General features: G+C 41.3%; 1 protein-coding gene across 3 annotated transcripts in view; it reads right to left on the bottom strand.

Moving 5' to 3' along the window:
- The window catches only part of LOC126485149 (RNA-binding protein 25), a 188,022-nt gene that overhangs the window by 145,570 nt on the left and 17,373 nt on the right, over nt 1-25,079 (bottom strand). Inside the window, exons 2-3 of one of the 3 annotated variants that reach the window (XM_050108814.1) lie at nt 21,751-21,939; nt 15,889-15,992 (exon numbers count right to left, since the gene is read on the bottom strand). In XM_050108814.1, coding sequence (XP_049964771.1) covers nt 15,889-15,992 — 104 coding nt within the window. In that variant the 5' untranslated portion in view covers nt 21,751-21,939. Of the gene's footprint in view, nt 1-15,573; nt 15,729-15,888; nt 15,999-21,750; nt 21,940-25,079 lie in introns of those variants that run through there. The other 2 variants (XM_050108816.1, XM_050108815.1) reach the window with 2 other exon arrangements.

Here is a 25,079-nt window from a genome sequence, read left to right as displayed (position 1 = left end):
GCGTTTTTGTGAATCAGTCATAGCGCCTGTCATGAGATCTCGCCAACTGATGACAGCATAGGACACATGATGTAGTCAGCCAATAGCAAGATCACTCTTAAGTAGAGTGAACACACAAATATGGAAAGTTAATGGTTTAAATTAATATACATACTGTTGCTAAAGAAAAGCAAAGCTTTCACGTATAATACTGGTCTCTAAGATTAATAAGCTGCAAGAGAAGCTACCTTTCACATATAATGTTGATCTTTTTTGCGAGTATTACACTTTAAGATACATCACACAAATCTGCCAGTAAAATTTTTAATTATGACGTAAATGTCTGGTCTTCTGGGCTCAAAATTCTTCTAGATGGTCATCCTCAAAGAGTTGATTTTTAAATGAGAGTCAAACGCTCTGTGATTTAAGAAATTCATTGTACGGTCCCGCACATACTTTATCTTGCGTAAAAGGAAATTTACTTTGAAAGTAACACTTTTCAAACCACTATTCACAATATTTTCCTGTAACCTGTTAGAAATTGGTTTGTTTCAGCAGTTGCCAGAGAGCGCCAGATAACAGGCATCACTGCGCTTGTGCAGCTACGACGACGCAGGAAGTCCGATGTTTGTACGTGTAAAACATTAAAACATCTTGCATTATGTCATACAAGAAATCGTACAAGAAACAAGATGTCAGAGGATACTTCAAGAGCATCGGAATTTCACGAACCATACTAAAATGCATAATTCGGCTTAAAGTGTCCATTTGTATGTCCAGATTCGGTTGTAAATTTTCTTTGGTACCAGTACTGTATTATCTCATGTTTGGTTCTTTACTATGGCATAATGTCATACAAGCTAGAGGATGGAAAATATGCACTTGAAATGCAGCGAACAGTTGAAACTAGCCAACAGTGAGAAATTAAACACTTCGTTTCAAATAAATTGACTGCCTCAGCAGAAAAGATTAATAAAAGCCAAATCTCTGTAGCAATCCGACAAATATAACTTCATGGTTCTACACGGCGATTAATGGTTGACTGCCTGAGAGTTGGAAATAAAACCTGAAACTAATAACATATTTTACCTTCCATAAATATGATAATGTATTTTAGCTCATTTGATAGTTCCCAGCCACAGAAATCCATTTTGTCTACATTTAATGTGAGAGCAATAAATGAAGAGGAAACAGGAAAATCACTAAACGTAAACACAGGTCATGTGGATACTACCCACCTCCCCGCAACAACTCAGACTGCTCTGTGCATCAGCCCCAGATCTATGATATTTCCGAACCGGGTAATATTAGATAGTGGCGCCCAGCCACACATCTGTAGCCAGAAGCAGGAGAAGGTACTACTCATACGCAACTCGACTGTGCATGCACAAGAGCCTGCCCGTAACTGCTCAAACGAATCTAATGTAAACAGCTGTCAAGTCACGCTCATCGGAGGCAATTTATTGTTAGGAAGCATTGCATAGTCTTCCTAATGCCTTTGATGCACTTTGCTGTTGGCAGATGCTTGTATGAGCACTGTGTTTTGTTGTTGTATATGGCGCATTTCCTTTGCTACTCAAGTTTTAATTTTGTTTTTTTTCTCTCGTTCATGTTTTGTTGCTGCAGTATTATAGGTACTGCAGATGTGGCATACAGTAATACTCTTTGTTAGAGTATTGGTTCTTACCAGTCAATCACAAAAATTTAACTGAAAACTAAAACAATGAAAAATTCCCGGAATTCTAAAAAATTTCTGGGTTTTTCCCGGTTTTCTCCCAGAGGAAAAAATTTCCAAGATTTTCCTGGATCTCCCGGTTGTCCCGGGTTGTATACACCCCGAGAGACATTCCTTGCAGGGTTTACCTTCCCACAGAAGCGGTGGTGCCACCAGTGCAGCACTGAAACTGTCTGCAACAGCAGTACATAATCGCCGACCGATCACAAGCTCTTTGCCACCACAGCAGAAGCAAAGACTGTCAGTTGCTGCTAATGATGATGATGGAGGCTATCATCGAAAGCTTGAGATTTTATCCCAAACTGACGCAGCAAGAAAACCGAGAATGTTTTACATATCAGCGCCGTAGCAAAAGACTTCGTTCTCATACAACTGTAGCATAGCAGTAACAAACTACAACTCACAGAAACAACTATCAATTTTCTGCTTCTGCTTCTGCTGCTGCTACAGCTGCTGCTCGTTCTCCTCCTCCTCCCCCCAACCCCCCTCTCCTCATTTTGGCATTCAATGACTGAAGATGGGCCTTCCATGGGAGGACATAAAAGATTCAAGAACTACATAATTACAGCCCACACAAGTAACATTGTGATGAAATTTTATAATAAAATAGGTTGGTCATTCTCTTCTGCCGAAAGATTTCCAGGCTTTTTCAGCTTTGAATTATGAATTTCATATAAATGGTTTTTGTCGTGGTTTATATATATAGAAGTTGGTGTCTGTGTATGTGCGGATGGATATGTGTGTGTGTGCGAGTGTATACCTGTTCATTTCCCCCCCTAAGGTAAGTCTTTCCGCTCCCGGGATTGGAATGACTCCTTACCCTCACCCTTAAAACCCACCATCCTTTCGTCTTTCCCTCTCCTTCCCTCTTTACTGACGCGAAAGCTTGAATTTTGTGTGTATGTTTGTGTGTCTATAGACCTGCCAGCACTTTCGTTCAGTAAGTCACATCATCTTTGTAGGTATGTGTGGATGGATATGTGCGAGTGTATACCTGTCCTTTTTTCCCCCCAAAGGTAAGTCTTTCCGCTCCCGGGATTGGAATGACTCCTTACCCTCTCCCTTAAAACCCACTTCCTTTCGTCTTCCCCTCTTTCCTGATGAGGCAACAGTGTGTTGCGAAAGCTTGAATTTAGTGTGTATGTTTGTGTTTGTTTGTGTGTCTATCGACCTGCCAGCGCTTTCGTTCGGTAAGTCACCTCATCTTTGTTTTTTTATTGCCACTTCCTTATACACAAATATTCCGCACGTCCAGGGCCTCGCTGCGATGGAGCACTTCCTTTCACGCCGATCACCTGCCACCCTACCTAAAACCTCTTTCCTCATTACCTTAGCCAGCTTCATCCTGACCCACAACTTCTTCACTTTCGAAGGCCAGACATACCAACAATTAAAGGGAACAGCCATGGGTACCAGGATGGCCCCCTCGTACGCCAACCTATTCATGGGTCGCTTAGAGGAAGCCTTCTTGGTTACCCAGGCCTGCCAACCCAAAGTTTGGTACAGATTTACTGATGACATCTTCATGATCTGGACTCACAGTGAAGAAGAACTCCAGAATTTCCTCTCCAACCTGAACTCCAAATCCCATGCCACTTTCCTTGACATTGACCTCCATCTGTCCAAGGGCCAGCTTCACACGTCCGTCCACATCAAACCCACCAACAAGCAACAGTACCTCCATTATGACAGCTGCCACCCATTCCACATCAAACGGTCCCTTCCCTACAGCCTAGGTCTTCGTGGCAAACGAATCTGCTCCAGTCCGGAATCCCTGAACCATTACACCAACAACCTGAAAACAGCTTTCGCTTCCCGCAACTACCCTCTCGACCTGGTACAGAAGCAAATAACCAGAGCCACTTCCTCATCCCCTCAAGCCCAGAACCTCCCACAGAAGAACCACAAAAGTGCCCCACTTGTGACAGGATACTTTCCGGGACTGGATCAGACTCTGAATGTGGCTCTCCAGCAGGGATACGACTTCCTCAAATCCTGCCCTGAAATGAGATCAATCCTTCATGAAATCCTCCCCACTCCACCAAGAGTGTCTTTCCGCCGTCCACCAACCTTCGTAACCTCTTAGTTCATCCCTATGAAATCCCCAAAACCACCTTCCCTACCCTCTGGCTCCCACCCTTGTAACAAACCCCGGTGTAAAACCTGTCCCATGCACCCTCCCACCACCACCTACTCCAGTCCTGTAACCCAGAAGGTGTATACGATCAAAGGCAGAGCCACGTGTGAAAGCACCCACGTGATTTACCAACTGACCTGCCTACACTGTGAAGCTTTCTATGTGGGAATGACCAGCAACAAACTGTCCATTCGCATGAATGGACACAGGCAGACAGTGTTTGTTGGTAATGAGGATCACCCTGTGGCTAAACATGCCTTGGTGCACAGCCAGCACATCTTGGCACAGTGTTACACCGTCCGAGTTACCTGGATACTTCGCACTAACACCAACCTGTCAGAACTCGCCCTTCAGTATATCCTCTCTTCTCGTTATCCGCCAGGCCTCAACCTCCGCTAATTTCAAGTTGCTGCCGCTCATACCTCACCTGTCTTCCAACAACTTCTTTGCCTCTGTACTTCCGCCTCGACTGACATCTCTGCCCAAACTCTTTGCCTTTACAAATGTCTGCTTGTGTCTGTGTATGTGCGGATGGATATGTGTGTGTGTGTGTGTGTGTGTGTGTGTGTGTGTGTGTGTGTGTGTGTGTGTGCGCGCGCGCGCGCGCGTATACCCGTCCTTTTTTTCCCCCTAAGGTAAGTCTTTCCGCTCCTGGGATTGGAATGACTCCTTACCCTCTCCCTTAAAACCCACATCCTTTCGTCTTTCCCTCTCCTTCCCTCTTTCCTGATGAGGCAACAGTTTGTTGCGAAAGCTTGAATTTCATGTGTATGTTTGTGTTTGTTTGTGTGTCTATCGACCTGCCAGCGCTTTTGTTTGGTAAGTCTCATCATCTTTGTTTCAGATATATATATATACACTACTGCTCCTCATGACTTGGTAGTGACTATTCTAAGTTCATTTGGCACTGAACAAAGTTACTATGCCTGAGAAACAATATTATGTCCAAAACTTTGTAGAAAAGTTATTCCATACAATTTAAAATTTTTAATTACAAATATCAAGTCCACTGTGAACTTAAAAGTATTTATGATATCGTAACAGATTTGACACTGAGTGATGACAAATTACTCTCTCATGTTCTCAAACACACTACATTCAGACAAATTCCTGCTCTACATTCATACACTTGTCATTTTAACTTTCTAGTTTGCATTTTCTTCCTCCAGAAAGACTCTACAAAAGGTCACATCATGTTTTCTGCGCAATGGTGCGTGCATCTACATTACACAAACTTTGCATTATAGTATCAGCTACCAAATCATATTGTCAGTTCTTTTTGAGAAATATTAAAATAAGTTTATAAGCACATTTTGTCTACAATAAAGAGTAGTACTAATCAGACTCAAGTCAGCACTACTGCAGATTTTATGACCAGATAAAGCAGCAGATCCTGGAGCAATATTTTGAAACTGAAGCATTTCTGCTGAACCAATGTTCTAACAATTTTCCATTCCTTAGAAGCATTTTTTAGAAAAAGAAACAGTGTTGCAAAGAGTCAATTCAAACATCTCTGTGTATTACTGATGCAGCATTTTACAGATTTTGAGATTCATAAATCATTTTCCTTGAGTCTTCAAAATTAAGATTAGGACTTAAAGTCTTGATAGATCCACATCACAAGGCAATGAAATAAAAAACTAGTTTTAGTATGTAAACATTGATCACTGGTAACCTTATAACCATTTTACAACTTATTCAACTTATGGTCAAATTTGTCCTCCTCCTCCCACTCAACAAATTTAGTGATATTAAGTGACTGCCATCATCCTTTATCCAATATTTGAATTCTCCAACTGTCTGATACAACAAACTTTCAAACTTTGAGAGGAAAACATCACGGATAGGATGTTCAGATCAGAAAGTTTTTCATGCTGGTACATTTTTGAATAGACCATGGGTAGCTCTCAAATAAGAAGTGCACATGGAAACATGCAACAAAAAAAGGCAGTGTTCTACATGAAACATTTCTTTACATTACATAAGGATGTTCATAATTCTACTGGAGAGTTCTTTTATTATTCTGATCGATAAAATTATTGATATTACAGAATAGCGGTAAAAACTCTATACTTGGCAGATTTGCTAGGTATACTGCTATGAGAATTTTGGGGCTGTGTATCATCAGCTGGACAACAAAACAGTGAAAACCAACAATAATTTGTCTACAATTCTGTAAGTTTTAAGTTCTTGTCTCTACTGCTAGTGTGCCAGCTGTTACTGCCACTTGTCATTATCCATGCAGTCTTGTAAGTGTAATGCTAGTACTCAAATGAATACAAGTTGACCTTCTATCATTGTAATAGCCCAATTTATTAATTTTTATTGGTTATATTTCACAACATTTCAAATCAGAACCCTGCCACACTGTAGTTTCTCTTCGCTTGAAACAGGACACTGTGATTGTCAGCGAAGTACACGCTGGTACTGTAAAAGCAAAGCCTGAACATTCAATGCTTATCAATAAAACATATCTTCAAAAATATCCATAATTATTTAAAAGATTAACTAAAAAACCCATGTTACTTTTAAATGAGGGAGGACTTTTTAACTTTATGACAAATTCTGGCATGTTTCAGTCACAAAAAAAGAATGCAAAATAAACCTAGCTCCCCAGAATATACGTGCATTAAAGAAACCTAGCAAGAGCGGCTAGTGCACTGGATGCAATAAGTGCAGCCAATCAATCCCATCCAGTATTTCAAAATCACTGCACACTGCAAATTCTTTACACCTGTTTTTTAATTTCATTTAAAATTAACTATTTTCCACTCAGCTTGCTGCATTGTATATACAAGGTGTGATTCATTTCTGGGTAGAGGACTGCGCGTGGACCAGTTCAGCCAGAGGGGGGGAGTAGTGGGATGTCTCAGGGAACGAACTGACGCGGCAGCAGTTGCCTCCAGAATCGTGGAGAGTGCGCATCACTTGCAGCACGAGTGCGTGTCATTGACCTCGGTCGAAAAGTGGGAGAGGCGAAAATGGGGCAGCACTTGGAGCAGCGTTATGCAATTAAGTTTTGCCTGCAACTGAACAAAACCACCTCGGAGATTCTCGGTATGATTCACGAGGTCTTTAAGGAAGAAGTCACATTCCATGCAATGGTTTTCATTGGCACAAACATTTCAAAGATGGCCGCGGTAATGTTGAAGACAACAACCACTCTGGGAGTCCATCATCCAGCCAAACGGATCAAAATGTGGAGAGAGTGCGGGAACTTTTAAATAATGACCATCGTCTTAGTACTAGATTAACTGCCGATGAACTGGGACTCAGTCAGAGTACGGTGTGGAGGATTGTGATGGAGAATTTGATGATGCGGAAAGTGTGTGCCAAACTGGTGCCAAAAGTTTCGTTAGTGGATCAGAAAAAACGGCGCATGACTGTTTGCCAGGAAACACTCCAATGGTTGAATGTTGATCTGAACCTTCTGGAGAAAGTAGTTACTGGTGATGAGACCTGGGTCTACAAGTACGATCCTGAGTCTACAAGTACAATCGATTGAGTCAAAGCTTAAAATGGCACACTGTTTCCTCGCCGAAGGCCAAGAAAGTTCGCATGAGCAAGTAGTGTGTGAAGTGCATGCTGACTGTTTTTTTCTGGAAAAGGAGTGACGCATCCACCTGGCAATCAAGGGCAATTGGATTCTCCTCCACCACAACATGCCCGCTTGCACGTCGCTCGCTGCCACTGAAGTTTTGGTCAAGTTCAACACGACAACACTGCCGCAGCCACCCTACAGCCCCGACTTGGCTCCAAGTGACTCTTTTCTCTTCCCCCGACTCAAGACAGGCCTAAAAGGGAAGCAATTCGACTCCATCGACGCCATCCAGCAGGCTTCGATGAGAGCCCTTGACAACAAGACACCAGTGGCCTTTCAGAAGGGCTACGAACAGTGGAAGAAGTACTGGCAGTGCTGTGTTGATGCTGAAGGATCATATTTTGAAGAATTTTAGTCCACTGTACTTAAATGTCCAATAAATTTCTAGTTCTGAGTTAAGTCTTGAAACTTTTGAATTCACACCCTGTATATAAGATATTATGTTGTAACATGATAAAGTATGTATTACTTGCCAGGTAATATCCATTTACCGTATTTTACCAACCATAAGACGCACTTTTTTCTCTGAAAAATTGCCTCCAAAATTCAAGTGTGTCTCATAATCAAAATTAATATAAAAATGTCCAGTGTTTGCTTTGAACTTTCCACCAGTCTTAAAACTGGATATTTAATTGATGCCGTCGGAAATCTATCACTATTTGGCAACATTGGATTCAACTGGCAGCAACAGCAGCATGGCACCAATGTGATGAACATGAGTTGCAGGGATTCACAAGCTTGCTAACACTGTCTCCCTCCCGCACCACCAGCACAAGTCCAGAACACTATCTAGCCTATGATGCTTCACTGCAGTCTACGGTGAACTGGAATTGAAAGTGATTTGTGTCATCAATATCAGTACGATATTTTTGTTAGTAGCTAGTTTCGTAATGGGAAAAAACAAGGTTCTCGTATGATGCAGGCTATAAATTGAAAGTAATACCATACACAGAAGAACATGGCAACAGAACAGTTGACGGCATTTAGAAAAAACCATTCACGGCTGGCAGACTAGAAAAGAAGAACTGAAAAAAAATGAGAAACATTAAATATGCAAATAGAGGACCAACGCAAAATAGACAAAACTAGGATATGATGTACTGAAATGGATTCAAGGACACCATCAAAATGGCATTGGAATCACTACAAAAATAATTCAAGTATATGCTCATAATCTAATGCTACAGTTGAACTTAAAAAATTTTAAGTGTGGAATTGACTGGTGCTACAGGTTTTTGTGAAGCATCGTGGGCTTAGCATACCAACAAAAACCAAAATATCTTAGAAAATACCAGAAGAGTATGAAGAGAAAATATTATCTTTACAGGGCTTTATTATTCAACACTGAAAGAAAGCCAGTGTGGAACTAAGCCAAATAGTGAATATGAACAAAACTCCTCTGACATTTGATGTGCTGAGCAACAGAACTCTTGCCATGAAAGGCACTAAACTGTAACTATAAAAACAAGTGGACATGTAAAAATGCACTACACTGCTGTCTTTTCATGTCGTGCTGACGGTACTAAACTTAATCCAATGATCTGAAATACTGTCAAGTGGTGGTGTTCACATACATGACAAGGGTTGGATGGTTGAGGGTGGTATGAAACTATGAATTAACACAGTGAGAGAATGAAAGGCACTTTATTGAAGAAGAGTTCTCTACTTTTGTTAGACCAGTTTAGTAGTCATTTGAAAAATTCTGTGAAAGAGAAATTGAGACAGGGAAATACATAGCTTGCTGTTATTCCAGGAAAATTTACTTTACAATTGCAACCTCTTGATGTCTCAATAAATAAACCATTTAAAGTGTACAAGAGAGAGGAATGGAAAAAATGGATGATGGGTGAAACTCAACCTGAATTCATGTTGAAGGGAGCTTTAAAAGACCTACAGTCAAACAAGTGGTCAGTGAATAAAACAGTCATGTTCTAGAGTGAGAGAAGACATTATTGTTACATCTTTCAAGACGTGTGGCAGTGGAGATCATCCTATACATGCAGAGGACGACGACTACAACAAAGAGGAGGAGGAGGAGGAGGAGGAGGAGGAGGAGGTTCAAATCACAATTTTCAGGGATTTTAAAGGTAAGTTCAGTTTTACAAACTAAGAAATTTTTTTGTGTGGTGTGCTGTGCAGTTTTGTTTTATGGCACAAAAACATCTTAAGTGCCCATGTCATAACTTTAGAACACTAAAACAAAAAAGAAGTTAAAAGCAACTATTCGTTAAGCCCAATCAAGTGAAGGAAAGAGAGCTAATAAAATGGACTTCCTCCTGGAGAAAGGTCACAAATTATGCCGAAGAGACAGTGGAGGTCCCTAACTGCAGATTAAATGTCTTTCTCCATGTTGCTATGACAAATAAAAAGCAGAACATAACCGACACCTCGGGCATTGCTTGCTAAAACGGCCACTAACTGAAGATGGCAAACATACACTAAAACATAATGGGTTAAAACGGCACACCATCAAATACTGATGACAATGAGGACAAAGTGATGAAGGATCACCACTTAACAAATGGTGACAGCTAAAAAGACAACGCCCAATACTCAACTTAACTAAAATGATCTCCTTATGGCAAAAAGGCCGAGAGGAGGTCGGAAAAGCTGCTGGAACAGGTTTAATTCCCCGGAGCTTGTTCCCATGGAGAGAATACCAGTGGTGATGCGAAAGTGACACCATCTATTGATAGATTGCAACATGGAGATCATCCGACAGAATGGAAGAGCTAGTGGGCCGAGTTAGGACTGGAGACTTGGCAGCGGCATCAGCAGCTTCGTTTTACTTCAGACCGAAGTGACCAGGAACCCACAAAAACATCACAGCGGCTCCCTCAAGAGTGAGCAACTGGAAGCTTTCTTGGACCCTTTGCACTAAAGGATGGACTGCATACAGCACACAGAGGATCTGAAGAGCACAGAGAGAATCGGAGCACATGACACAACTGAAAAGCCCATGTCGCTAGATATACTGGTGACCCAACAGAGGGCGAAGAGCTCTGCTGTAAATATTGAGCAATGTTCCAGAATCCAATACCAAAAATGGTTGGTGCCAATGACAAAGGCATACCCAACACCACAGTCAGTCTTAGAGCCATCAGGGTACACGAAGGTGTTATCGCTAAGTTGTATGTGAAGGTCGAGAAACCTACAGCAGTAGATCAAATCCAGAGTAGATTCCTTATGAAGCAAATGAATTCCAATATGAACAGGGGCCACCACACAAAGCCACGGTGGGGCAGGGCTCACACCCACCGGGAAGTTGGCACGTAACTTGAAGTTAAGCTGCCAGAGCAATAGCCATAAGTGAACTCCATGATGTAACACAGAAAAGGACACTTCCCATACTGGCAGTCCAGGTAGTCATAAAAAAAGGAGGCATACGATGGGTGGCCAGGAACGGCAGACAAACAGTATGTGTATCTGCTGAGGAGAAAATGACGCCAATATGACAATGGTAGTTTGGCACATTCTGCATAGAGACTGTTAACCAAGCTAGTGTAAAAGGCACCACTGGTGGCTAATCAGATTCCACAATGGTCAACTGCATTAACATGGTGTAAGATGGACAGATGTGCAGATGCATTAACGGAATACTCATAGTCTTGTTTTGAATGGACAAGGGATCATTATGAACGGAGGAGGGTGCTCCGATCCACTCCCCAGCAAGTACCACTTAGAACACACAGGACGTAGAAGGACCAGGTACTGCGAGTGGTCAGGTAAGACATGTGAAGGACTAAGAAAGTTTTCTATCAAGCATGAGCCCCAGGAATTTCATAGTTTCAGTGAACAGAGAAACAACAGGCCCAAGATGTACAGACAGCGGAAGAAACCCATAGCGCCGCCAGAAATTTTGTCAGTGTAAAAGCAAACGCCAGTGTCGATGCTCCACAAGTAAAGACCACCGAGACATTGGTGAAGACGTCACTTAAAGAAACAAGTCCATGGAGAACTGCAACAGATCGCAAAGTCATCGACAATAAGGGAGCCAGGTCATAATATGGTTAATGGCTATTATAAAAAGGATGACAGTGATGATGGAGCCTTGAAGCACCCTGTTCTCCTGGATAAAGGTGTCTGACAAGACAAAACTCACATGTACCCTGAAACCCGGCTTTTCAAAATTCCTGAATGAAACGGAGCAGGTGGCCTCAGATGCCCCATGTGTATGGAGCATGGAGAGGATACCCGCCCTCCAACAGGTGTTGCAGGCTTCATCCAAATCAAAAAACATGGCCACTATCTGGTATTTCCACAGAAAACTGTTCCTGGCACAGTTTTACAAAGTGATAAGGTGGTCAACTGCAAAACAGAGCGCTCAAAAACCACATTGTGCAGTGGCTAGTTGATTGTGAGATTTGAGCCACCATACCAACTGGCCTTGAATAATAAATTCCATCACCTTGCAAACATAGATGGTGAGAGAAATAGGGCAGTAGCTAGAAGAAGGGTGTTTGTCCTTACTGGGCTTACATAGAAGTATAACAGTGGCTTCATGCCAGTGTCTGGAAAACATGCCATCTGTCCAAATGTGATTGTACATATGAAGGAGGAAGTGCTTGCCAACATGAGAAAGATGCTGCTGCAACATCTGAATGTGAATATCGTCCAGCCCTGGGTAGAGGAGGGGGATGAAGTTAGAGAGTGGTCAAGTTTCATCGAAGTAAAGGCGGCATTGTAGCATTCATGATTCTGAGAGGAGAAGGGAATCACCCAAGCCTCTTCCACTTGTTTCACAGGGAGGAAGATGGGGTGATGGTGGATGGAGCTTGAAATCTCCACAAAATAGCAGTCTAAGGTATTAAAGAGATAGCAACCGGGTCCACAATGGTATCATCTGGTACACTCAGGCTGGAAATTGGGGAACGGACCTTAGTCCCAGAGAGCCAATGGAGGTTGCCCCACACAATGGAACAGGGAGTGAAACTGTTAAAAGAACTTTGCCATCCCAAAGAATCCGATGATACTGCACACGCAACTGTTTATAAAGAATATAGTTCGCCATTGTAGGATGACAGTTAAAAACACAGAGAGCAAACTCAGCAAGTGAATCACTTCGCGGCATGGCTCAGTCCACCATGGACCGAGACACGGTGCCGTAAAGATGAAGCAGACCAGAAGGAAATGCGCGAGGTCGAAGCAATTGCCAGGATGCAATTTTGTTTCTTGGAGGCAAACAACAAGCGAACACTGTGATTCCAAGATCAGCCATAATTCTTCCTTGTTGCACCTAATGCCACTAAAGTTCCACTGGCGAAGAGACATAATGGTTCCAAGGGGAGAAGGGAACAACTGAAGGGTTGTAACCTCTGTGGTCACCAAGTGCCAGCCTTCAAAGACTCACTGCTACAGGGCACAGAGGCAGGATGATTCTCTTCCATGAGATGTACAGAGGTACTGGCATTCTCTCTGGGTAGGTCTACAGATACAAGGACAGAAAAACAGTAAGTAGTGCACATCAGTGAAACGGAGGTCAGCCCTGTCAGGCTATCACACAGCGACATCACTGAAGAGGATCCCGAAGTCAGAGAAGGAGAAGACCATTTGTCTTTGTTTTATTTCTTAGAGCCTTTGCGGTTGGCAGATGAAGATTCAGACATTTATTGGCTGGAAGGATATAAGAAGGCTTCACAGGAGCGTTCTTTTTCCCCTTTCCAGCCTGCTGGTTATAAAGCCGGTGATTTCACCATCGGGGGCAAAAATCTGGTGGCTTGTTCCGCAGCTGGAGGAGGAAGAGATGGAGATGCTACTGTGATACTGGGCAATTTTACAACTGCAGTGCTGAATTGGAGGTCACAAGATTGCATGGCTATGTCCTTCGTAGAGTGATGCGTAGCAAGAATGGTAATGTGTCAGATGGTAAAATGCAAGGCTTTTGACGAACCAACAAATTGCGAATGACAGGGTAAGGTACTTTTACCTTCACCCAGATCTCCTGGATGGTCCGCTCATCAAGATACACAGGACATTCCCAGGATGAGGCTACATGGTCGCGATTGCAACTGATGCAGCAGGAAGGAGGAGGCAGGCGAACTGATCTCATGAGTATCCCTAGCACAAGTAACACATTTGGCGATGTTTTGACAGGACAGGCAAGAATGACTGTAATGTTGACACTGGTAGCAACAAATCAGGTTTGGAATGTACAGTCAGACTGCAATGACTTCATAGACTGCTCTGATCTTTGATGGAAGCACCACCCGATCAAACGTGAGAAAAAGAGTGCGTGTAGGCACTAATGTTTCATCAACCTTTTTCATTACCCGATGGACTGCAGCGATGCCCTGATCAGAGTGGTAAGTTTGGATTTCTCCCTTGGTCAAACCCTCAAGAAGCCAAGTGTAAATAACACCACATGAGAATTCAGCGTTTGATGAGCCTCAACACGAACAGGCTAGCTGTGGGAGAACGAAGCAGTAAGCAGTCGTTGGGCTTGAAAATCACAATTGGTCTCCAGATGAAAGTACCACTATGTAAACAAGATTAGGGTTTCACTGGGCCTCAACTGCATCAACAACTTTCCAAATATTAAACGGATTAACCATAGCAAAGGACTGATGTCCTTCAGTATATGATACCACAAGGAACCGAGGTGCAGCTGGGAGATCCTTTGAATCATTAGCCTCATTCCATTTACGTTTAGTAGACGTAGAGATAGTGACTGGCTCATTGCAAGAAAATCCTCCACAATTGCTGGCATCTCGGATGGTGTGCTCCTTCCAACTGAGGTGCCCCTCTCAAAGAGGGCTCAGCCACCTTAGGTGATTGTTCACACCTCAGGTTAAACCTCCCAAACTCCTGACACAAGCACCAATTGGCAATTTGGGAAGGTAACAGCTCAGGCAATCACGCCTCTCTGGGCTTGGCCTGTACCAGCAGTTATGTGCAATCCGTATCTGTCGACCTGGGGCTGGGAATTTACACGTTACCCCTTGTCACCGGTTATGCAGCAAACACTTGTACTGGGGCTTCAGGGGTGCACAGGGAGGAAGAAGGAACAAGAGGAACCTCAAATGCTGATGCGGAGGAAAAAACGGATGATGGGCTGTTCTGATGTCAGGCTATTAAAACCTCAGAACACATTCCCAAAAATATCCCAGACATGTTCCCAAGGGAGGGGAAGAAGAATAGCAGAATAGACATGAAGCATGGAAAGGGAAGAGGTGCTGCAAAGGCTCGAGCCCCACGGTCGCGATACACGAACTTGCCAAAGAGTGGTGAGGTCCCTGGAGCTTTTTAGTCTTGCTTTACAATCTAATAATGAAAATTATAAAAATGTTATTTAAAAACATGCTTAAAAATTAAGATGTGTCTTAATAGTCCATAGCAGCTTACAGTCTGTAAAATACTGTAGTAACGCAGCAGTATGAACTTCATTTCTTAATACGAGGTCCAAATATTGCACGACATGTCTGTATTACAAAAACAAACCATTCATTTGCAACAGATCGGAGATTTATGTCTTATTTATACCCCATGATATCAACCCTCTAAACCGTACATTTCCTATATATATATTAAACTATGATTCAAACACACCTCGTTCTTAAACTCTATACTGAAACGCAGTTGAGGCAGCATCAGACCAATGTGACTGTCTGTTCTGAAGAACAACACACGTTCATAGACTGATTTACTATGTTCAAGTTCTTATTTATATGCAAATATTCATTCAATGCCACAACCATATGGTAAGTATAGCTTGTAAAGTACATATGTTTTTATTAAATAACTGACTCACAAACTGTTGATATGTTCAGTGTAAATAATGGAATGACAGTGTCCCACAGATCTGAAAGGTGATCCTGATGCAGTGGTCATGGAGTAACTGACAAAACCATGTTTGCCACCTGACCATTTGTTATAATTCATGCTTCTATGAAGCAACAAACCCCAAAGATCTGACACCATAAGGCCATGCAAGTGACCACAACATTTAATGTCTGCATAAAGGATACTACCAGATAGTGCTTTTTAACTTTATGAACATTTCAGAAATGTTACAAAATGTGAGCAAATAAGTGCATGCAATATTTAGTTTACCAATACATGTAAGAAGCTGACATAGCTTGAGCCAGCACAATAAAATACTGGCATAAACAAGCAATGACATACCGTCCAGGAGACACAGGGTGGGAATGATGGACAGATGTTTGTCGTTTTATTTATCTATATATCGCTAGCTTTCAAATTTTTAGTTAAAACATTCAGCAATTGCTGTGAGATTGTCTCCAATTGACAGGATGGAATTTATGTTCAGAGCGATGGTCCTGAAATGCCAACGTTAATTAGTCCACGGCGTACGTCCATGATAATGTACCCAATATTATACTGAAAATGGGGAGCTATACATCTATGTTTCTCTAGTCTATGATGTAACGCATATGGCAGCTGCAATTTGTTTTTAATAAAGCAAATAAACAAACATACCTTCCTGCAGATGATGTCGGTATGTAAGTAGTTGGTATGTTCCCAGCACTGGCTTCATACAGGTTCTGATTAGCCTGGATAATTCTATTGTGGTCTAGTGACATCTGTAAAGAATAAAGCATACATAACGCTTTACATTAATGAGTAACCTAAAAAAATCATTACTATACTACAATATGGATCATTAACACTAAATATTATGGTAATTCATTGTTAGTCTTTAAAAACTAAGGCAGTACCCAGTCTGATGGCCTGGCAGTAACAGAACTAAGGATTTGTAGACTTCCTGATGTTGCGGCCATAAATGTAATGCATAGTTATATGTACTGAAAGCAACAAGGAACAGGAAAATTTTGGTAACAATTCATTCTAAATATGCAGGACATGTACGTAAAAATCTACAATGGAATGCACATGGTATTTACAGAATGGGTGTAAATGTCTGCGCACTGACTAGGTCATAAGTGAAATCAATGGACAAAGAAAGCAGTCAGGTAGATGATAAATAAATAGGACTAATATTCAAATTTAATGGAAACTAATGAATGATGGATAGTAAACAACTGCATGCACGTTAGTTTTTTGTTCAACTTATCATTGTCTTAGTGCCAGTCATGAGCGCATTTTTTATCAGAGAAAGAAATGCAAGACACTCAATTAATGATGCAATTCTGGATAAGAGTTTGTGGACTTCCGAAGTGTGAAAGATCTGTTAATTATTCACATCATCTAAAAATCAGTGTTCACTCCAAAGCTATAATTATTGTAAACTTATGCTGTTCATTCCCTTATCTACTATACTATACTACCACATTATATCAACAAAAATAACAGTTTCTGAAACTACGATATAACTGGATGGATAATAAATTTACTCACCAAGTGGCAGTAGGATGAAACATCAATAAAAGGTAATGAAGTGTGCAAGCTTTCGGAGCTATTGGCAACTCCTCCTTGCAGAAGGGCTGAAGGAGAAGTAAGAAGAATGAAGAAAAAAGAGAAAGTTATGGAAAAGTCACCCAGAACTGCAGGCAGAAGACTTACCAGAGAGAACAAGAAGAAAGGACTGATTGTTGGTGACTACACTGGATGAGAAAAACATGAGAGCTTAAAGGTGGAGGTTAGGGCAATATGGAACACATTACCAAGAAAATATTGTGCAAGAGTTAATAAGAGTCGAAAGTTAAATGCATTATACATGTTAGAGGTGAGGGGGGGATAGGCAGGTTACAAAACGAAAGATATAGAAAACTAAAAGCGAGTGAAGAAAGGAGTAGTTACTGAGAAGAACTGCTGAGACTGAAAAAATTAAAGTAAATTAAGGCCAGGTAGGTCACAAGAACCAAGTACATTAACACCAGTTCCCACATGTGGAGTTCTGAGAAACTGGTGTTGGGGAAAAATTCAGATGGCATGTGTGGTGAAACAGGTACCAAGGTCACAACTGTTATGTTGTACTGTTGCCAGTAGGTACACACTGTCTATGCCCATTCGTCCTAATGGATAATTTGGCGGTAATAAGTTACACCATATTAAAATGCCACACAGTGTTTACATAAAAACTGGTGAATGATGTGTCGTTTCACAGGTGGCTCTTCAGTTGATAGCATATGTTTTACCAGTTACTGGGCTTATATAGTTGGTGGCAGGAGGGTGCATAAGGGTGGGGGGTGGAAAACTATGTTAAGTTTAGTGGACAAACTGTCAGACAGAATGGGCCTATGGCATGATTTCAGGCAGTCATAGCCTTGTTGACGTAGCTCATTTATAGGTACATTCAAGATCAGGATAATACTAAGTGAAAAGAGGTACCTAAGTTGATTTTTGGAGGGATCAGCGATACTAGGACTGAAAGTGATGTCACCGGAAATCTGCTTTTGGACGAGACTGGTGAGATAATTATTCCAGTGTAGGCTGAGGTGAGAATGGTGGTGTACTGCTGCAAAGAGTCTGCATTTGAACAAATACATTTGTCTGTATACGGGAGGGAATGTTTGACATGGAAAGGATGGCAGCTGTCAAAATATATATACTGTTGTTTGCTAGTGGCTTTAAAATGAACAGACATGTGTCGCTAACACTTGGTGAGAAGAATGTGGCATGAAATTCAGTATAAGCCAATTTGAAATTTAACTGGGAGAATGAATTTAGAGGTTCCACGAATTGAACAGATCAACCTCACCATGAGTCCATATGGCAAAGATGTCATCAAAGTATATAAACCAAACCAGGGGCTGAAAACTTATGGGTCCCAGGAAGAGCCACTCCAAGCAACCCATAAAAATGTTGTCATAGGAAGGAGCCATACTGATTCCAATGGCCATGCCCCTGATCATAATTCAGTTGTTTAAGATGAGCAGGAAGGAAGTCTTAGGCTTGGATCATTTGGGTGCTGGATGAGGCAATGTTCTGCAGCAGACAGATCGTGTACATGGGGGACATTAATACAGAGGGAAGCGGCATCAACAAAATGTGTGGTGGGTGTGGGAAAGGCACAGATTTCAGATTATCTAGGAAATAGTCGGTTTCTTTAATACAGGAGGGGGTCTTTGTACTACAGGTTGCAGGCATTTATCAACTATAATAGATACAAGTTCTGTGGATGCTTTGAAGCCAGGAACTATGTGATGAACAGGGTGATTTGGTTTGTGGATCTTAGGAAGAGGTAGAAGGTAAAAGAGTGCATGGTTCAGGTGGGGTAAAAGTTCTTTGGATTGAGGTTAGACCTTATGAGGAGAGTGAGGTTTTATGGAGGGACTGTAGGTCAGTCTGTATCACAGGAATGGGGTCTTGATGGCCAATGCTGTACATAAAGGTGGCATAGGTCCTCCCTTAAATATCCCGTCGGTCTAGCACCACAGTGCTAGATCTTTTGTCCATTGGGAGGATAATGAGCAAGTCTTCAGTATTTAGGAAATAAAGAGCCAGAGGACAAGTTAGGGTTATGTTGTAGGAACCTCAGCAAGGATTATGAACCAATGCTGGATCTTAGGAATTCTTAGAAGGTTTGGAAAGGGTGATTTTGAGGTAGTGATGGTGGAGCAAATTGGGATCTTGGTCAGAAGTGTTCAAGGCAGGGTTCAATGTCAGGTTTGTTGTTCGAAAGCAGCACAATTAACTGCAGGACAATGGAACCAGGATGGCTCCTTCTTATGCCAACCTTTTCATGGGTCTCTTGTAGGAGGCATTCCTGTGACACATGGGCCTTCAGTGCCTGGTTTGGTTTATATACATTGATGAGATTTTTGCCATATGGACTCATGGAAAGGCTGACTTGTTAGAAGTTTTTGGAATCTCTAAATACATTCTCTCCGTTAAATTTTCCATGGTCCTATTCTGAATCCCATGTCACTTTCCTTGATGTTGCTTTCATCCCTACTGAGGATAAGCTATTCAATTCTGCTCACATTAAAACAACTAACAAACAACAGTATTACTTTTTCACAGTTGTCATCCTATCCATGTCAAATGTTTCCTCCCATACAGCCTTGGCGTTCGAGGCAAACATATTTGTTCTGATGAAGACTCTTTACAACACCTTTCTCACACCTCCACTGGGCATAATTACCCCACTAGCCTATTCTGGAAGCAGATTTCCCAAGCCATCTGCTGATCCCTTCAAAAAACAACTTATTTTACTTTGTCACTAAGTACTATCCTGGTTTTGAATGTATGAATCAGATTCTTCGATAAGGTTATGACTTCTTAAAATCATACCCTGAAAGAGGCCCAGTCCGTCTGACAGTTATCCCACTACACTACAATAGCTTTTCACTGTCGCTGACCCCCTCTCACCTCACAACTTCCGCAATATCCTGCTCAGAATCTATGCTCCTTCTGCACCCATTTCCATACACTATGGCTCCTACCCCTGTAAGACATACCCTATGCAACCTCCTACCATCACCTAAACCAGCCCAGTAGCTGGTAAAACATATACAGTAAGAAGCCAGTTAACTAAACTTGGGTCAATCAAAACCCAGGTTATCTGAAACAACTCCACAAATCTTAATAATAAAAGGAACCTGTATTGCAGGGAAAAATGATTCGAGGTAAGAGTGTGCTGGGATGTGGTTAGCTGGTAGAGGTGAGTTAGGTAGCACTGCACTGTGCTATGAAGTGGAGAGCCACCTGTGAAATGACACGTCATATACCAGCTGTTATGTTAACACTGTTCGACCTTCTACAATGGTAGGATTACACCAAGTTATTGTTTAGGATGAAAGGGCATAGAGAGAGGGTACATACTTATCCTGTTGCAGAGTAAGCTCTAAATATAACAGTTGTGACCTCGGTACCTGTTTCACCACACATGCCATCTGGATTCTTCACCGACAATTTCTCAGAGCTCCACAGGTGAAAACTGGCATTACATGTCCTTGGTTCTTGCCCTCCATCTGGCCTTAATTTCTGTTAATTTCCTTAGTCTCAGCATTTCTTCTTGCTAACTATTCCTTTTTCACTCCCTTAAAGACCTATCTACTTTTTTTACTGCATTCCATCTCTACTTCGCTTTCCATTCTTATTAACTCTTGCACGATGTTTTGTGAATAATCTTTGTCTTCCTTAGTACCCTATCATCCACCTTCAAGCTGTAAGGTTTTCCTCACCTGGTACAGTCTCCAACAATCAGTATTTCCTTCTCATCCTGTCCGATAAGTCTTCCCCAGGCCCTAAAAGACTTTGGTGTAACTCCCCCATCTTCTAAATCTTGCTTGTTCTTTTCCTTCATCCCTCTTCCTCCCCATTCAACCGTTCAGCCAGGAAAAAGTGTTATCTCCTGTCACCACTTGTTGAGTAGATTTTTTTTATCTAACCAATTATACAAACACTGTTATCCAATCAAATCATTGTCAGATAATTTTACGATGTGTAACACCTACTCTCAGCTTTTGCTGTCCAAAGTGAGCAAATACTTTACCACATTTTTGTTCTACAAACTGAAATTAGTTTTCTTAACTCCAAACAAAACAGCAAAATAAATTATTCATATGAGCTGTAATGCTGAGTTTAACACTAGTTTTGCGTTCATCATAACAATTTAACTGTCAGTTTTCTATTGTGCCTCATTTTTATTTTGAAACTCCTACTGCTTGCCTTAAAATCACTGGAATCAATTTACTGCACCTTTTGGCATCGACAATGCATATACCATTAGTGGGCACAAAGTGTACATGGCTCCAGGTACCCAAGTTAGACAAACTTAAGTAATATTAAGAACTATAATACTGAGGTCTATTACATATGATTTCCTCTTCCAGAATCAGAGTTTGACAAGCAGATATCTATATCATCATCTTCCAAATTGCATTCTTTAGGTCTATAATAATCATAGTAAATATGTAACATTTTGAGAGCACACTTCTACTGCACGCAGTCTGCGAAGAATGTAACCCTGAAAGCTGGGCACCAAGTACCTCTATTATCTGTTTACCATTCAACACTTTCTCTGTAAAATAAGTCTGTCCCAACACTTGAACAATCCTGCTCTCTTGGGGGAAAAGTAAAGCATAATTCAATCTAGCACTCCTGAATGCTAAATAACTTGACGAATTGGTCTTAATCACTTTTCTGCAAATATTTGGTCAGAATTATATTTATCTGTACAGGCAAAACTGGGCTCAGCAACAGCAAGGTTTTCATCTTCTCTGTCACACCCATTTTTAAAAGTGAAAAATGTCTCCTGGCACACATACTGAACAGCTGTAGTAACAGACTCATCTGCATGAATGTGCATCAAGTATGAATGAAGTCAGATACACAATACAAGATGAATTTTCTTGAGGCAGTGAAGGTGTGACATTTGTCTAATCAGAGTGTTTCATGTAGTGTATAATATGACACAAAAACAAAACAAGTCACCTTTTTTTAAAAAAAATCCAGTTACTGGTTTTGAGCCAATTTGGCTTATCTTCAGCACAGAAATCTCTCTTCAGTTACATGTAGTTTTTAGTACATTGTGTGTATCATTTCACAGAAATAGCGTGTCCTTGCTTGAGCATGCACCTAAGATCAAATTCAATATGCCGTTGATGAAGACGATGATTTGAGCTGAAACATGCATTAAAAATTTGCAGCATACAATAAAGTTTGTTTCATTACAAATGTTTACACTTTTAAAACATTCCACTCCACTAAACAAGCAAAAGTGTCATTTACAAAACCAAGTCACACGTTTGTACACTTGGAAATAAATGCATCAACAACATCCTATACTAGGAAGCATTTAACCACAGTTACCAGAAAAGCAACTGTTGTCCTAAAGAACCACATTTTTGTGCAAGTGATCTGACAGGAGATCACTGATATAGTTAAAATAATGTTGAGGGACGAAGCATTGCACAAAAGGGCAGGAAACACATTGGTATAAATCATGAAGACATCTAATTATATTATGGTGCCAAATAAAAGTCTATTCTCCTAACGACAAGAATTAAATTTACAGAATAGCATAACTTGCTGTAATATATATTAATTTTCTGGCAACCAGTTTCAGTACAGCAACATCTTCACGTTGCAGACTACCATTATGTAAGGTTAACGGAAGATTCCTTGTCATCAAATAGCTGATTGTTTACAGTTGCAGCATTGGTCACATATACCATACACTAATCTGTTATCCTACACGTTTTCCATCAGTCGTAAAGTGCAAAACTCTATAGTCCACTTCAGTGTTCAGCACACTGTTGGGCTAAAGTTGTGTCATAATTCTGATTACAGAGTAGCTCGCCACACTCTATGAAGAACAGGCTATCTGTCACACTGGACTGAAGAATGTTGCTGGAAGCTTCAACAGCATGGTGGAGCATTTAAATAAGGAGGTATACCTGTTACAGGATGAAGCCCGACATTCAGAGTCACTGGATTGACTTTACAGCATTCAGTTTGGCATTTTGAGCCCAGAACTTGCTCCCAGCTTCCTTTCAAGGCGTAACCTGATTACAGGTTTCATAAAACAGCTTTGTGATTAAAAAGTGTCTGTGGCAGCAGGCAGAGTTGCCAGCTAGTATGCAGTAGCCACATGCCCAAACACACAACCACAGAGAGAGTAAAATGGTCTGTGTTAAAATGTGGTGTTGAAATCCTAACTGATCTACAGAAAAAAGCTGAAGTTAACAACAAAGGGAAGTGTAGCTGGCTGATTAACAAAGAATGTTGAGCCAATCTCCCACCTTGATAACACATTACAAACTTCTCCAAAACAATTTCGGGAGTAAGTCAGGCATTTCATAAAATATTGAAAGTTATACTACATTTGTTTCATTGTCTGCCAAAACTGAGGACAATATCTTTTGCCCTATTGCCTACATACAGAAGAAAATCAAAATTTGATGTACTGAAATCTGTGTGCCATAAGAAGACACACTGAGAGTCCTCTAAACAGAGAAAGAAGTTATGCAACGTCAGACTGTGCTTTGTCCATAGTTGAGTGAGGTCTTCATCTCTCTTCAGTGTATAGCAGTAGGTACCCAACAGCCAAATGGTTGATTTAAACAGCCACTCTTTTCTACATCTACACTCTGAAAACCACCATGAGATGCATGGCAGATGGTACATCTCATTGTACCATGTATGTATGCATTGTGAAAAGAATGCTTGACTGACTCTTTGTGTACAGTAATTATTCTAATCTTATTCTCACGATCCCTGAGTGAGCAACAAATAGGAGGCTGTAATACATTCCTAGAATAATCATTTAAAGCTGGTTCTTGAAATGTTCTTAATAGACTTTCTCAAGATAGTCTGTGTGTATCTTCAAGAGTCTTCCAATGCAGTTCCTTCAGTATCTCTGTGACACTATCCCATGTATTAAACAAACTTTGACCATTCGTGCTGCCCTCCTCTGTACATGTTCAATATCCCCTCTTAGTCCTATCTGGTATGGGTACCACATACTTCACCAATATTCTAGAACTGGTTGCACGAGTTATTTGTAAACAACTTCCTTTGTAGACTGACTGCACTTCCCCACTATTCTACCAATATAACGAAGTCCACCACCTGCTTTACTCATGACTAACTCATATGATCATTCCATTTCATATCCCTACAAAATGTTACACCGAGGTATTTGTACACGTTGACCAATTCCAACAGTGACTCTCATTGATATTACAGTCATAGTATACTACATTTTTTCGTTTTGTGAAGTGAAAAATTTTACATTTCTGAACATTTAGAGCAAGTGTCGGATAGACCACCAGATACAGAGCACCTCATGTTCCTGCTGCTAATAAGGTGAGTACACCGTTTGTTTGTTATATATTTTTATGAGTTTTCAATAAGAGTGACTTATTTACAGATACCTGTGTAGTTACTAGATTATTTTTGTAATTTCTTGTGTGCTCAAGTGCTTACTAGACCCAAGCTTTTAGTTTAATAACAGTGTAGTGTACAGTACCGCCATTGCTATCGACCATTATATCGACCCTCATATCGTACAGGCTTTTGTTTGTTTTGGTTAATGTAGCTCAGTGTCATTTAGACCATTAGTGAGAGAGCACTTCGAATTCCTGGAGCTAGTAAACAAGTACACGGTTTGTTTGTTACATATTTTTATGAGCTCCAAACAGGAGCGAGGGCAATCCTTCGCTCACAGCTCCAGGCTGTGTTGGCTTCCGTTACACAGCTTGAGGCTGCTGCCAAGGAGCATCACTGTGGGGGGTCAGATGCAGGGATGCGAAGGACATAGAGCATGTCCCACGTGTCACCCAATCGTTCCACTGCTGCGGCCAGCCTGGGTACTACCTGCACTCAGGTTGACCCCTAACCTGTGGTCAAGTGGTAGATTATTCCAAAGTCCGGCAGGCAGAAAAAAGCTTTCCGAGAGGCCGATCGTAGGGCCTCCCTGGTTCGTTTGCCGAACAGGTCTTGCTTGCGAGATTAAGATGGAGCTCACCATCTGCAGCATCATCAATAGAATCAACTGTGGTCCTTTGGTGCAGAGATAAGTGGATGGTCTGAATCAGAGGCTCAGGCAGTTCTGTGACTGTGTAGGCTGCAGATTCTTTGACTTGCGTCATCAGTTGGTGGGTTCCCAGGTTCCGCTTAATACGTCAGGAGTCCATTACACACAGGAAGTGGGTACATGGGTTGCAGGGGCTGTGTGAATGGGACTGGAAGGTTTTTTAGGTTGGAGGGTCTCAGGGAACCACAGAAAGTGCATCTGTCTAAAAGGGGACAGGTAAAAC

This window comes from Schistocerca serialis, chromosome 6 (assembly GCF_023864345.2).
Source record: "Schistocerca serialis cubense isolate TAMUIC-IGC-003099 chromosome 6, iqSchSeri2.2, whole genome shotgun sequence".
NCBI classification, from domain to species: Eukaryota; Metazoa; Arthropoda; class Insecta; order Orthoptera; family Acrididae; genus Schistocerca; species Schistocerca serialis.
This window is presented reverse-complemented; position numbering and strand designations above follow the sequence as displayed.